Consider the following 16,103-nt stretch of genomic DNA (forward strand, 5'->3'; position numbering starts at 1 on the left):
GCTGTCTGTGATTTGTATACTGACCAGAGAAAGAAGCTTAAAGAATGTGGTAAAATTAAAAGCACATCTGTCTTTTCTCAGTATGTATCTTTTCTTCACATTTGTCAATTTGAAGTTTGAAAGTATTCATCTTCCTGTTCGTGGATTCTACCAAGGTCACCTGAAATATGAGTGTTTAATCAAACTGGAAGGCACATTTTTCAGAAGATTACTTTAAAGTTCAACTATGATAGTTTAATCATCACATCCAAAGATTATTTCTGGCTCCTTGTGAAAATTGCTTTTCTCCATGAGGATTCTGTTTCAGCATGCAAGGTATCACATGCCTGGGAACAGTTTGGTGATGCTGTGCACGGCAGAGATAAGGACATCAGATAGACCGGAGTGGAATGAATATTCAGAAGTGCAGGATGTCATTCAGATAACTCCCTGAACACCTGTTAATATTGTGTAACCCTGTCCTGACATCATGCAATGTCAACAAGAAGGAGCCTTGAAACCAACGGATTCAAGAACCCCAATTTTCACTTGAAACTTTGGCCCAGAGAAGTTGGTCACACTTACTTGTTCAATGTCACTCAACTGGTTTGGCCAAGGGGAAAGCTAGAATTTTATGATTTTCAGTCCAGGGACTTTCTCTACTTCTCCATACTTCCTCTTTTGTGATACAATAAATAATAGTGTTTCAAAATGAGAGTGTACAAAAAAAACCTGATGGACTCTCCTTATAATTTTAGGAGACAACCAAAAGATAAGTGATAACTACAACAGCAAAACCAAATGATAAATATGGCAGCATTGATTGTAAAACAACATTTAATAGCATTTTATCCCAACATTCTATCTCTTTAATAGACAGATAGATATTTACTATTTATCTACTCTGCACAAGCCTGATAGACCCAGTCTATTACGGAAATAGAGCAGATGGATTTGCAGAGGATTTATAGCTATATTTGTCTTTCAGTAGATAGCATCAGACATGCACCTGTTTCCAGCAGGAGCAGGCGAAAAGAAGGAAGCATACGTCTCAGGTTTGGCAAGGCTTCTGGGTTATGAATAATTAGGGCCATCACTTGAGGAATGACAATGAGGAAAAATAGAGTTCTTTGGCAGGTTCTATATATTCCCCCTTCCAGAGTGGAAGACATGAGCCCAGGGGTGTGCAGAGTTGGTGATTAGAAAAGAGATGCATCTGTCAGAAAACCTAGAATGGCTTGCTTGGCAAAGCCAGGGAGAATCACTGCCAAGTTCTGGAAGGTACTGCTGGGAAGCCGAGCCCTGTGCAGCCTCTGGCATTTGGTGATGGGCTTTAAAAATTGACAGAGAGAGCGCTCCAAGTGATTAAAACTGTAGAAGAGAAGGGAAGCATACGATGATCATAAAGGTAGATGCGTTACACAACAAGCGCAAACAGGAGTGGGACGTGAACGGAAATGCACCAAGTTCCAAAGCAGAGCCGCGAGCGCCCTTGGAGCTGGGATCATCCACACAAATTACTGGAACTTGTTTTTTCCCTACTCTTCTTATGAATGTATTTGACAAGGAAAATGTTAGAATCCAGTTTTAATTTTTAAGGCATTTCCAGATTGTATCTTGATAACAACATAGGTTAAAACTAATCATTCAATGGCCTCAAAAGGGAGCTTCCTTTATTGGGCCGCCCTCCGGCCCTCCCCCCTTACTGGTGGGGAAGCTGAGGCTGGAAGGTGCGGTGCACACGGAGTCCTGGGAAGCTACACCGCAAGGGCTCCCTGAATGGGCTTAACCGCTGGGAGCCATAGGCACAGCGAGAAGCGGAACTCTTCCCGAGCTGATGCCTCAGAAAGCCCTGCGGTAGTGATTCTTCCTCCACCGCTCCCCCTCCAGTCTGCAGGGGCTGTAAGTTCACGAAGTGCTCTCTTACTTACCTCAGAAAAGCGTGTCTTCTTTAGCATACTATTAGCGTGAAGGGGCTAATGCTTTGACAGTGTTGGGTCTAAATTTCAGCTCATCTAATCAGCCCGCCTGCACACCTGCTCCCCAGTCATTCCGCGTGAGTTGACCTTGACTGTGGTGTGAGCATATTTGTCAGGTTCATCGTGGCTTTTAACGATGGTCCAGAGGCTGTCAGCATTCCAAGGAGACCCAAGGAAGACACGACAGTGCCTTTCCCCAGAGTCCCCTCCAGGATCGAGCGGGCAGCCCTCTCCCTGACCCCGCTGCCCCAAAAGGCTGCAGGAACTGCTCCACGGCTTCCCAGGGCAGGCCAGGAGCCCCGCACAGGAGTGGTTCCTCAGAACAGACAGAGCGTCCACAGAGCATCCTTTATTGGGCCGCCGTCAGCCCTCCAACCCCGGGGGGCTCTGCAGAGCCGGACTCCTGACCCACATCCTAGGCCCTCTGTTTCCCTTGCTCCTAGAGTGGGGCCCAGAAGTCCTCAGTTTGTCAAGTTCATAGGCAATTCGAATATGTAGCCATTTGGGAACCACAGCTCGTAACCTACTATATTAAATATCATTTTGCAAAGATTTAAAGCAGACCTGACATGGATTCTTCTAATAAGACCAGTCCCCAGAGAGTTCTATGAGCTTAGATTATGAGAGTCTTGGTGCAGGGCAACTGCGCTTCTTACCTAGAAAGGCTTCTCTTTCCCCCTTTCCGTGTCAAAGCTGGACCATCTACTGAAATCGTGGACATCATCTGGGGGCAGTTCCTGTTGTGCTCAGCTTTTTGGAAAGCTGCTGTTTACTTGGCGTGCTCCCCACAACCCTGTCGGGCCCTGGGGCTCTGTGGTGTGTGCGGAACTTACAAAGCAGGAGACATAAAATATGTTATTCATAGAGCGAAACATTTGGGCGCTCCCTTCATGTCTACAAACCGGCCATAAAACAGAAACCACAGACATAATACTCCTATAACCACAGTTATCGAGAATGAAGATTCATTTGGGGTGGGGGGTGTGGCTGGAAGGATGACAGCTTTCGGTGTGCACTTCTTCATAGGATGCCCGAAGAAAGAACATTCGAAATTTGTGTGCAGATGCTAAACATTGCTAAAATAGGAATGTTTAAGTAGGGGTGTCGTTTTCTGCTTGATAATTGGCAAGTGTCAAAGAAAATGGGGATTTTGAGGTTGATCTTAAGAGGTCTTTAAAAGTCCTTTCACAGTCATTAAGTTTATCATTGAAGGGAATGGTCTTATCTTTATAGAATGTCAAGTGCATTTGGGATTTCCTAAACTCTTGACCAGGGCTACTGCTCCTATTTTTTCCTTCCCAGTGGAAGTGGTTCGCGGCATCGGAGGCAGCTGTGGCCACCTGGGAGAGATTAGGGGGAGGAGGGAAGGGAAACTACATCCTTCTGCTCTTTTTCTGCTATTAGCTGCTTTGACACGCTGGGCTTCCATCAGCTTCTGAAGTCCGGGGCCCAGCAGAAGTAACGCCTGCTTCAGTGTGGTTGGCAGGGTAATAGTATAGGTGTAATAATTTATAGTTTTAATTTGAACATTTCACCTAAAATGTCATATGGTGTGCTTGAGTGGGCTATTGTTATATTCCAGAAATGCACGCTTATCATTGTGTAATAAGAGATTTTGTAATTAAAAAGGGGGTGTTATTAGTGCTGGACCCTGCACATCTTCAGGAAGGAGGAAGAGAGGCTAATCGACTCTTCTCAGTTCTGCCTGAACATTCCGGGGACCTGCATATCGCATGAGAAATGGCCAGGGACACTGGTTGTGATGGGTGACTGTTGAAAAATAACATTTCATGAGATTGGATACATTCAAAACATAGCAAAAGAAAATAGTATCCCTGTGGCAGAAATCTAACTAAATATCTTTTTCACCTTTCGATGTTATAGTGTATTATATAGAGGGTTGTCTTAGAGGTCAGGAGAACTGGGGACTGGGTTTTCATTGTTACACTTTTTAGCTTGGTGACCTTGAAATGGATGATCCCTCTGGGCCTCAGTGTATTCATCTAAAAAATAGTCCTGTACATACCTCACAGAGCACTTGAGAGGGTGAAAGGACAATGTCAAGGCGAGTGCCAGCCAAGTCACACCCAGGCTGGGCTGGGGGTGGGTGATGCAGAGTGGTAGCGTGGGAGTGGTGAGGGGATCGGAACGGATGGATTATTCTAAGTTGCATGGAGACCTCAAACGCTGTTGCTTTATGAATCTATCATCTACGGGGTTGGTGGGAAACCCAAGGGAGTCACGTAGGTGCTGTTAATGATGCTTCAATGATTTGGTAATTTAAGCTCCTAGAGAAATGCACAGCGAGTGTGAAGACCATGGTGCTATTTGACTAATTATCATGACCAAGGATTAAAAGGATTTACATGGCACCTAGGACAGGGTCAGGGTCAGTGTCAGCCCCCCATAAAAATCGGTCCCTTTTCCCACCATCATTCCAGATGTTTACAGCAGACCTTTGGGAGCAAATCCATAGGCCCACCAAAAGCAGGGTTGAATCAACTTGTTGCTGTTGTTAATTTTAACACCTTATCCAACACCAACACCTTGACTTGGCCTGCCTAAATTTGCCAGTTTCCAGAGCATTCCTTAGGGTTCTTTTCAAAATTGACTTAAAAGCCTCCCCCTATGTTTGAATGTTATTTTGTGATGGGGCATGCCGTGTCCTCAAAAGCCACAGGACTGGGTCCAGAAGCTCTGTGTTCGTGCTCTGTGGCTGTGTGCGTGCAGAGAAAGGGTAGCAATGGAGCCACAGTGGGGAGGTTAAGCTCTCCTTTCTTTTTACATTTTATTGTAGATACAGCTGAAGGGATGATGCAATGATTTTTGTTTTTCTATGTGTTCTTTTTAAATAACAAATATTCATAACCATTATCGGGGAGCTTCCCATGAGTAATGAAAGAATTGAAGTGAACATATTTTTAAAATCTAACTAACCAATAACCTAAAGTTAAACAATAGCTTTAGCTACTAGCAAAAGGGTGTAGATAGAGACTAGGCCTGCTGCTGTATTGATTACCCAGGAAATTCAGGAGAAATGAAGTGTTTTCACCTATAGTTTCTAAGAAAGTGCCTCAATGTTCTGCTGAAATTTTCTAAGACATGCCTGTGCTCTTACCATAAAGTAGTCAGTATGCTATAACTCTAACTCACACTTCTAGGTCATCAACTCATCATAATGAATTCTTGCTGGCTGTTCTATGCTGTGCTAGAAGACAAGGGAAAATGTGTTCACCCCAGTCCTTAAGCAGTTTATTTCTCCCAAGACATTGACATTATGTTTATGTCACCACCATCGTCCATGCCCCAGCCGGGTTATTATGGAATGTCCAGGTCTGCTTCCCTGGGTCATCGCCTCATAACTAAGAACACAGTGATTTATCTGAACACCTGAACTTCTATAGTTATTGACAGAGAACAGGCTCTCTGAATACTTGCTGACAGAACCATAATTAAAATGACCTATTATAATGACTATCTTTTTACCTTGAGGACCTTTATTAGCATTTGATCAGAAAGATCAGCTGTATTTGAAGATTCTTGTGGTCCCATATTTTAGCAGAATCATTGTGTTAATTGGTGTTAAACAGTCCATTAAATCCTGCAGGCTGTCAAGAACCAGTCAATGTCTCTTGAGGCTCTGTAATATGGACAGGGAGGGTTCTAGGCACTGGGAGGACATTTGATAGAGGGTACTGATTGGCCCAAATAAACAAGGCTTTACTCATTTGAAGAAAACATACTAGAAGAATTATATCAAAATGGTACATGACCGGTTGCTAAATGAGTGATATAGATAATATTTATGGTTTACTTCAGTGACAATTAGCCTTTAAGCTCACAGTTTATGAAATGGCATTCTGCATAAGAAATATTTCAGGAAGATAACCTATAATTATGGACAAAATTTCAAATGACATACCATAGGCAAGTTCGGGGTATGTTTATGTTTATACTGTACTATATTCTTTAGCTTTGGGACTTTTTGTGGCCTTCTGTTATTAATATGTGTTGAATAAAGGAAACTTTGAATTATCATTTGTTAGTTGTTGCTCGAAGCTAGCATTCAAAAGGGAAATAATATCTTTACTGGGGATATAAATATTTACTGAGATGCATTCCATACTAGCTTCTTAGTCTATAAAGATCATTATAACTGAGCAATTAGAAAAAAAGAAATAAAAGGCATCAGTATTGGAAAAGAAGAAGTAAAACTATCCCTGTTTGCACATGACATGCCCATCTATATAGGAAATCATAAAAAAATCAACATCCCTCCCCCCAGAAAACTATTAGAGCTGATAAATGACTTCAGCAAGATTACAGGATACTAGATCAATATAGAAAAATCAATTGTATTTCTATTAATGGCCAATCAATCCCAAATGAAATGAAGTAGACAATTCCATATATAATAGCATCAAAAATAATAAAAGGAGTATAAGACTTGCACACTGAAAATTGCAAATCATCAATGACACACATTAAAGGAGAACCAAGTGAGTGGAAAGACTTCCTGTGTCATGGACTGGAAGACTATGAAGACGGCAGTATCCCCAGGGTGATCCACAGATTCAGCATTACCTCTACCAAAATCTCACTGCCTTTTTTTTTTCGCAGAAATTGACAAGCTGACCCTAAAATTCATATGCAAATGCAGGGGATCCAGAATAGTCAAAACAATCTTGAAAAAGCATAAAGTTGGAGGGACTCATTCTTCCTGATTTCAAAATGTATAACAAAGCAAAGTGGTACTGACATAAGGATGAACACATAGATCCATGGAATAGAATTGGGCGTCCAAAAATAAGCCCATACATTTATGGTTAGTGGATTTTCATTTCATAGTTAAATGGACAAAGAATGGTCTTTTCAATAAATGGTGCTGGGTTAAGTGGTTATTCACATGCAAAAGAATGAAGTTAGAGCACCCGCTCACACCATACACAAAACTAAGTCAAAATGAGCCAATAAGCACATGAAGTATGCTCAACATCATTTAGTCATCAGGGAGATGCAAATCAGAACCATGCTGAGATACCACTTCACACCTGTTAGGATGTCTATCATTAAAAAACAAACAAACCAAGCAATCACAAAGGGTGGCCAGAATGTGGATAAATGGGAAGTCTTTTATGTTCCTAGTAGAAATGTAAAGTGGTGCAGCTGTATTAAAAAGAGTTTGGCAGTTCTTCAAAAAATTAATCATAGAGTTACCATACGATCCAGCAATTTCACTCCTAGGATATCCTCAAGGTGAATCAAAAACCGGTATCCCCATGAAAACTTACACGAAAATGTGTGTAGCCTCATTAACCCTACCAGCTAAAAAGTGAAAACAATTCAAATGTCCACCTACCAGTGAATATATAAAGAAAACACAGTCTATCCATACACGTAGTATTATTCAGCCTCATAAAGGAATGAAGTCCTTATGGATTCACACTCCAACATGGGCGAAACTTGAAAACACTTTGCAAAGTAAAAGAAGCCAGATACAAAAGACCACGTGTTGTATGATTCCATTTATGTGAGATGTCTTGAAGGATACAGGCAAAACCATAGAGACACAAAATAGATAGTTCCCAGGGACCAAAGTAGGGAGGGACATGAACAGTGATTGCTAATGGGTATGGAGTTTCTTTCGGGGTGAAGTGTTCTGGAATTAGATAGCAGTGCTGATCCACAGGTTTGGGAGTATACTAACTTGTACATTTTAAAAGGATGAATTTTACTGTATGTAAATTATGTCTCAACTTTTAAAATTACTGTATTTTTCCTTGAGCCCTCTATACATAAGTTCTAATAAAGCATAATTATAACTTGCAAAAGAATATTATTAATGCACATATTTATATATTTTGTTCCTAAGGCAAAAAAAAAGTTCCCTGATCAGCCTTGTAGGTGGCATGAAATGTCACCAGTTTTAGGTGTCAGTGCCCATGGCAAGATGATGAGTCCAGCTCTTGTCTTGAGTGACACGGTGAAGGTAAATACGATTCATCGCTTCCATTCTCTCATTAAGTTCACGTGATCCTTTTTGTTAGACTGATGAAATGTTTGTTGTTCTGAAATGGAGGGAAGAACCCTGAGCATGTGAACCCCGAGGTCTCACCTTGGCCCTCTCTCTCGTTCTTCCCCAGGTGCTGCCTTTCCCGAGCCAGGTGGTATACAACAGAGTGGGCAAGTGTGGGAGTCGCACTGTGGTCTTACTTCTGAGAATCTTGTCGGAGAAGCACGGATTTAATTTGGTCACGTCAGACATTCACAACAAAACCAGGCTTACTAAAAATGAACAAGTAAGTTGTCTTTGACAATTTTGCTTCAATTCATTTGTGTAATTAGTAGGTGCCTTAAAAGACTTCCTTCAGACCCCTGACAAATGAATGCCAGAGTGGCAATTTCATGCTGTTATTTTCACCAGAATGTGGAAGGAAGTTTAAGCGTTCTGGTGGAAACCTTTAAGACAGGAAGTTTCCATGAAGGAATACTTTTGTTAGGACTGAAGGACCATGTATATTCATCATTGTCTATTTAGCTAAAAATAGCAATGCATAAATCTCAAATGGTTACACCTCTGACATCCTGACAGCAAAAATAAAAAAAAATTATTCTAATATTTCTTCTTTTGTGTTTGCTCACAAGTATTCTAGGTCTTTATGGTTATAATAGAGAGAAAACCATCTTTGAACCAGGAATCTGACTGGCAGATGGGGACACAGGCTTCTTGTCCTGATCAGCCCAGGGAACCTTGAACTTCCAAAGCAGCATTAGGCATATTCAACAGTAGCAAAAGAAGGATCCCATTTCCCCAGAAACAGTCCTGCCCCCGATACAGCCGAGCCATGCAAGCGGACATCCTGGTGATAGAGTAGGGGTCTATTCTCTGCCCAGAAGCTGCGCACATAGACCCTACATTGTAAGCTTATACAAAAGCAGGGTCAACAGTCTCCACGGGGGTGCTTGGCTGATGGAGAAAAGTCAGGCATTGTGCTCGCAAGGTCGTTTTAGGGGGTCAAGTTTGTTAACCCAAAGTTACAAAGCTCTTCTGTGTCCTTAGATACTTAGGATGGATGAGTAGCCGCCAGCACAAGTCAGGGTTTTCGGAGAACAGACCCAGCAGGATGGAGATATCTATCGATTGACCAGTCAGTTGATAGATACAAAAAGGGATTTATTATGGGGAGCTGGCTTGTGCATTAACGGAGGTGGAGAAGTCCCATGATCTGCCGTCTGCTGCCCGGGGGCCCAGGAAAGCCAGTGGTGTAGTGGAGTTTGAAGGCCTGAGAACCAGGGAAGCCAGTGCTATAAATCCCAGTCAAAGTATTAATAATATAAGATGAGATGTCCCAGCTTAGACAGTGAGGCAGGAAGAAAAGGAGCCAGTTCATCCTTTCTCTACATTTTGTTCTATTCAGGCCTTCGAGAGGTTAGGTGAAGCCCCCCCTCCACCCCCGCCAACGGGCAAACAGTCTGTGTTACTGAGTCCATGGATTCAAATGCTAATTTCATCCAGAAACCTCCTCACAGACACGCCCAGAACATTGTTCAGTCCAGGTGCCCCTTGGCCAGTCCAGGTGACACATTAGCCATCACACCCTCCAGTGAGCACATACATGTGGGAGGTCAGCAAGGCACGTGGTTCACCGTCCTGTTGAGACCACCATTATGGAACTTTCCACCCACATCCACTTCTTTCTGATGTAATCCTCCCCTTTGAGGCATTCAAAACCTCACATGCAGAGGGAACTTGCAATGGCCTCTCTTTCTCTTTCAGCATGGGGGCCAGTGGGGCTGTTTTTAACACAGCGATGTAGCCAACAGTAAAGTACCTGCTATAAGCCAGTATATTTAGTGTCTTCCACAATATAGAGATCAATATGCCCAGTCCTTTGAAAACTTCCACTAAAGAGTCTCTGAGTATCATGTCTAAAGAGTCATTCGCAATCAACAATAAATAATTTTGAGATTAGCCCTTGTAGATTCAGTAGCAGGCACTGTATAGAAAAATTATATTTGGTGACATTGAAGGACATTGCATTTTATGAACAGCTTGAATAGTGGTAGGTTCTCAGGTTTCCTTACCTGATTGACAAGCTAACACATTAGGCTGGTCATGTCCTTTGGACTGCTTGAAAAAAAAGTGACTACACATTAACAGCCCGTGTCACTGCAGTTTTATCATAATGATTGAATTTGGTGTTCCTTCGCGTCCTCGGGTCTGCTTACCAGATTAGACTTCAACATTGCTGATGTGTGGGAACTATGCCCAGTTCTCAGAAGCCTCATAAAGCACAGCAGCTCGATTTCGGTTCCCACCGCTGGTCGGGTACAAACAATACAGCAAGGTGACTCGAGTATTACACACGGAGATGTTTAGGAATGCCGTAGGAGAGCGAGCACAAACTGTCACATTTAAATACACTGTGTGATTTGTACACAAATAAGCCTACTCCTTGGTTTCCTATGAAGAGGCATCTTGAGAATGTAAACTGTGGTTGCAGCCGTCAAGAGAAGGATTTAGATGAAAAATTCACAGCGATTTCTGAAAGGTGTGTAAATTGCTACATCTAGAAAAGGGTTAAAGACAAAGTCATGTTTGTCCGCTAAAGTTGGAGTCAGCTCTCATCCGTTTGGAATGACCGGCTTGTCGGGAAGCCAGGGAGTAGACTAGACAATCGTTGAAGGTTCTTTCCAGGCCTGTGATTCGGCGATATATTTATCCAACTTCTAGCATAATCTGTGTGTAGTGTAAGTTGAAACATTTCTGATTCCTGTGGTCAGTGTGACCTAGAATATAGCTCATTACTCAGTTACTCCAGATTCCTGTTAAATTATAAGGCAAGTTTAGTTAAAACTCCAGGGAAAGGTAAAGATACAGTAGGAAAAACAAATATGCAGTTTCAGTGTAAAACTAAGCGGCAGTGACAGCTGCCTCTGCCGCTTGCTGACTGGGTGGTGACCCCCACAGGAGGCCGGGAATCGTCATGATGAGAAACCAGGTTTGATGCAGTTCAGGAATGTTTAAAGAAACTCTCTGCCTTATTATATGTATCCTTTTACCAAAGTTTCAAGGTGGATAAAACAAGCGGAGAAAAAAAATATTATTTTAACCTAATATATTCAAGAAATCATTTGTGGTATGAATAGCTTCTCTTCTGGGTAATTTTTTAAAGGAAAGGGGGGTGTGGTTTAGGAGATGAGTTAAAAGTTTAAAGTCAGTGGTTCTGCACTTAAACACTAGAACTCTGAAAACGAGTTCCCATGGAGACACTGTTCTCTGGCGTTAGTAACCATTTCACTTCAGGTGCAGAATGAGGTGGACCGGCTCCTGTGGGCCGGCCCGGGCCTCTGGCCACCATGGAGAACATTCATTTCATGGGAAGATGTGTTCCAAGTTCCAGACGATTGACTTACAAATGAACCGTAGAATGGTATCCACTTACAAGACGTGGATTATCTGTACCATCGTCTTCATATACAACCGCACCTCTCTGGCCAGAGTCACACCAAGAGAGTAGCTGTCACCAGATACACACACACACATTCCCTCTCTCTGTGTCTCTGTCTGTGCTAAATTTTTAAAAAGTTATTTAATGGAATAAGATACTGAAGGAATTATTAAAGAGGCAAGGGAGCATGAAGACACCAAATGTTAGGAGGCCCATAAAAACCCCGTCACATCTGCCCTTAGAGGAATAGAAGTGCCTTGGAAGTGAACACGTACGTGAGGAAACTCTGCCCCGCGGAAGAGCATGCGCAGCCGCTGCCCGCCCTGTGCTGGCCGGGCCTTTGCTGGGCGCGCAACGCAGACCCCGGGGGCCCTCGTTTTGTTTCTGCTCTGAAACCAGATTTCAGTTTCTTGGGCTAGTTTAGATATAGTCTCTTGGAAAATGGAGACTATGTAGAATTTGAAAGATAGGGAACTATTTTCCAGGAGACATGGGGAATGTTTTCCAAAAGACTCCTAACCATCTTTGCTAATGGTCTAGTGCTGTTTTTCTTAAAATATTGCTCTCGGGAGAATCAAGGCCAACGGGTAGCAGGCATATCACAGACATGAGAACTCAAGACTGTTCATTCTTTCTGGAGAAGGGCAAAACTGGGAGCCCCAAAGTTTGAGAAAGCAAATACTTTTACCATTTTTATTCACACTGAAGCTCCTCAGGGTTACAAATTGGAAACAGCATCTACTCCATGCGAATTGTTTTACTACATTATTGTATTGAACTCTTCTGGACCTGAAACCATACCAGTGAGTGGGTATGAGTTCCTATTTCATGAATCAGAAAACTGAGACAACCAGAGTGTCACTTTCAGGACAGAATAGATTAGAATAGAATGGAATGACTACCCATGGCACCTGAACTTGAACTCAGGCCCTCTGGAATCCCAGGGCCATTCCTCTAAGGCGGCGGTGATCTGTTCTGGCTGCACACTAGAATCTCCAGCAAAGCCTTTTGAAACAGCGTTGCAATGGCCCTTCTCCTGAAGTTTCCAGGGTAGAGTCCAAAACACATTTAAAAAAAAAATAATAGTAAAATGTCACATGATATTCTGTAGTGCAGAGAGGGTTAAGAATCCCTGTTAAAACTATCACATCATTTTCTTAAGTGTGTTCCTGAGCATCTAAGTCCTCTTAGACACCGAGAAAAAAAAAGGAAAGAAAATACCATGATTATATAAATAAGGGAAACGCTGCCTCTTTGTCCCCCTCTAGCAGTTTCACAACAATTATTCACCTTTTTAAACACTGGGAATTCTTTCAATTAAAAGCATTTGAAAATCTGCTTAACTGGCTTTCATCTAATATTTCCCTGTCTTAGTTGGCCAGGAAACTTTTTATAAGTGTTTGTGGCTCCCCCGTGCATCCCCCAGCTGGACAGCACAGCTGCTGCGCCTCCCTCCAGCAGCTAGTAAGATGATCCAGGTCTTGAAAAGCACTCAAAAGGTGAAGGAGACAGAGAACCTATGCCCACGTGCTCTAGGTCACTTTAGCCTCCTGGCCAAAAACAGAATTTCTTTGCAATGTCTTCAACTTCCCTTCCCCATTGCTCTGCTCTCTGCAAGCTCTAAGTCTGGCGGTGGCTATAAAGCAATGCAACTCTAAAAAAGAAAACCCCACCTAAAGAAACCATGGTAGATTGGGAAAAGGTCTGGCGGCCACAAGGATTCCTCCCAGCCTTCCCGAAAGCAGGGTCGGCCCGCCTTCCTGCAGAGGAAAGCTCCCTCACTCGTTGTGAAGCAGGTCTGGTTATTGTTTCTTCGTTTTGGTGGCTACTTATCCGGGACCTACCGTTAATGCTATATATTGAGCATGAGACAACACACTAGATTTGTGTGCATCTCATTTCCAGTCCGTTCAGCAACATTATTAGGAGAGTAGCATCGCCCCATTTTAGGGGAAGCAACAGGCGTTCAAGAAGAATATGGAAGAGTAAGACTAGAGAGTGAAGTTGGGTCAAATCCTGGGGAACTTTGAATTATTCAGTGGACAGCGCCATTAAAAAAATGGTTCTATATCACAATCTTCCTGGGAAGTTTTTCACGACACGTGTTTCCAGTCCTACTACAAAATACTGAGTTAGACTCTTAACGGTGGAGCCCAGGTACCTGTATCTTCGGGGAAAATCTCTTGAGGGGACCCCCACTCACCATTCTAGTGAGGACTCATTGCATTAAAAGTCCTAATTATTAGGAAGTTTTCATTTGACTAAAGTGAATCTTCCACAAAGCAAGAAAAAAGTTTTCTTTCACTCGTGAATCCCTCGAGCCTTGGAAGACGTCATGTATCCGCTGAAGTCTCAGTGAGTGAGTGGTGTCTCCTCAGGAGCCAGGAGCCTTACCCTTGCTTCAGACCTTTGGGAAAGTCTCCTTACAATGACCCTCAGAGTTTCCTGAATTGAGAGTGGGAGGGCCAGTGCCCACAGGATGAGAGCTGTTCCCACTGAACCTTGGAATCAAACCAAAAAAAAATCAGCGGAGTCCATCCCCAAGTGCCAGGGATGCATTCACCTGGCCCTGCAAGCAAGGTCTTGTCTTGGAACCCTACAGACAGAAGCTGAGTCTGCTAATGGACACTCAGTGGAAATAAAAGAAAAAAGAGGAAGAAGCAACAAAGCCTGAAAAATTAAAATACTTTCTCCTCTTTCCAATTACAGCTGGCAGATTGATTTTCTCGACTATTCATTTGCTTTGTTCATGTCATTCTGCCCCCTGGTGGACATCGCCTCCTTTGCAGGCATTGTTTGTTGCACGGACCGCACAGCCCATGAAGACCATCCTGCCCCTCCCGTGCAGGGGGTAGAGGGAAACGTCACCTGAGCCTACAGCTATCCTCTTGGTCCCTAAGGTTAGAGGGCCGCGGAGTTCCCTGGGCTACTCCTTGCAGAGCTTTGATGTGTTAGAAATTTATCTTTTCTTTCATTGAAGATGTTTTACAAAATTATAGGACACCTAGCTCTAGTTGTTCCCGAGTGACACAAGCAGCCAGACCAGAGCAGGTTCATTACCGTGAGTGCGGGCAGGCTCGTCCTAAAGAAGCCGGGGGCCAAGTCTTTTGTGCCTGCCAGCTGCGTTTGTAGCGCTGCAGGCTGAGGCTTTCTGTTGCACCTTCCCAGGGAGACTGGAAGCAGAAGATTAGAAATTCCTTCCCGGCATGTCCTCCGCATTACACATTCTGCCTGATTCTTGCCTTTTTGAGGGGCCTCAATGCTATCTCATTCTCAGATTTGCTATGATTTAGCTCCTCCCCACAGATACATTCCATTACGTGGTTATCTCCTTTTTCAAAAGCATTTTAAATTCATTCCTGCTCTGGTTATAAGATACGCTGTTCCCCACCAAGAACAAATATCTTCACTGATATTTGAATGTTTTTATTTTTTATTATTAATGCTTTCCCACTCACTATAGCTTCCTTTCAATTTTCAGCACCTTGCCTGAAAGGTAGAAAATGTATATTCCTATAAACCCTCTTTATTCTCTAGAGTTACTTTGCTAACCAATCCCTGCCACCTGTTGGAAGAGGTTAAGTATATAGATCAAGTAGCAGTGCATATGGTGAGGAGATGGCGGCTCCGTGACAGGGAACAGGATTTTTGGTGTCAGATGGACTTGAATTCAGGCTCCACTGTTTCCAGCAGTGAAACCTTATACCATCTTCGTAGCCTTTCCGTGCCTCAGTTTCTTCATGTGTAAATGTGGATAATAGTGCTTAGCTCATGGAGTTGTGTGAGAATAAAATGACAGCACGTGTATAAAAAGCTTCTAGGTACAGTAGCTTCCAGGTAGAGTGTGTGGCCCGGGGGCCACTCAGAGAATGGTAGTTTCTTTGGCCTTATGTCCTCAGTGTTGTAATGATCACACTGTTAGCTCCACTGGGCCAACGGATGCACAGGTTTGTCCCAGAAAGGCTGAACCCATTGCTTGGATGATAGTTCTGTCTTCAGCAAACTATATATCTCTTGACTCCAAAAATACTTTTTAATGGGGGCATCTTTATTGCATAAACAATTGTAGGGGGCTTATGTTCTGTGCAGGTACCTGGGAGTGGTTGGCTGGGGGGATAAATCAAGCCTGCCCACGGCCCTCCAGGAGCTTGCAGCCTGGTTTGAAGCTGGTGCCCAAACTCAACTATAATGCAAAAGAAACAGTGCACCTCCTGAGAAACCCTCAAAGGGCTGTGAAAAGTCAAAGAAGACAGCGTCATTTCTTGCCAAGGATGTTCACAACCGAACCCATTTCCCCTCACTCCTGCAGCCAGATGTGTTTCTCCTGCAGCATTGCCTGTGCCCATGAGTGGGCACCACCACGTGCTCAGATACAAGCCAGGGCTGTGAGAAGGAAGCCCTGTGACTACCGGCTTTCCTGACCTCCTGCCGCCGGCTGGACGCTGAGCTCAACAGATTCTTCCTCCTTAACACCCCTAAACCTCTTCATCCGTCTTCATTTCATTGACCTCGTTCAGGGGTTCTTAAATTGTTATGCCTCAGAACCTCCCGAAGGGCTTGTTGAAACACAGATTGATGGAGCCGAACCCCAGAGTTTCTTCTGATTCCGCTGGTCTGGGGTGGGGCCCGAGGACTGGCGTTTCTGACAAGTCCCCAGGTGATGGTCATCATGCTGCCCTGGGGACCGCAGTAA

At 43.4% G+C, this 16,103-nt stretch overlaps 1 protein-coding gene across 2 annotated transcripts in view; it reads left to right on the top strand.

Moving 5' to 3' along the window:
• The window catches only part of UST (uronyl 2-sulfotransferase), a 266,361-nt gene that overhangs the window by 148,940 nt on the left and 101,318 nt on the right, over nucleotides 1-16,103 (top strand). For both annotated transcript variants that reach the window (XM_045843854.1, XM_045843853.1), the window contains exon 3: nucleotides 8,102-8,257. In XM_045843854.1, the coding sequence (XP_045699810.1) occupies nucleotides 8,102-8,257 (156 nt within the window). The remainder of the gene's footprint in view (nucleotides 1-8,101; nucleotides 8,258-16,103) is intronic.

This window comes from Phyllostomus hastatus, unplaced genomic scaffold (genome assembly GCF_019186645.2).
Source record: "Phyllostomus hastatus isolate PE091 unplaced genomic scaffold, TTU_PhHast_1.1 phas_contig_40, whole genome shotgun sequence".
NCBI lineage: Eukaryota > Metazoa > Chordata > Mammalia > Chiroptera > Phyllostomidae > Phyllostomus > Phyllostomus hastatus.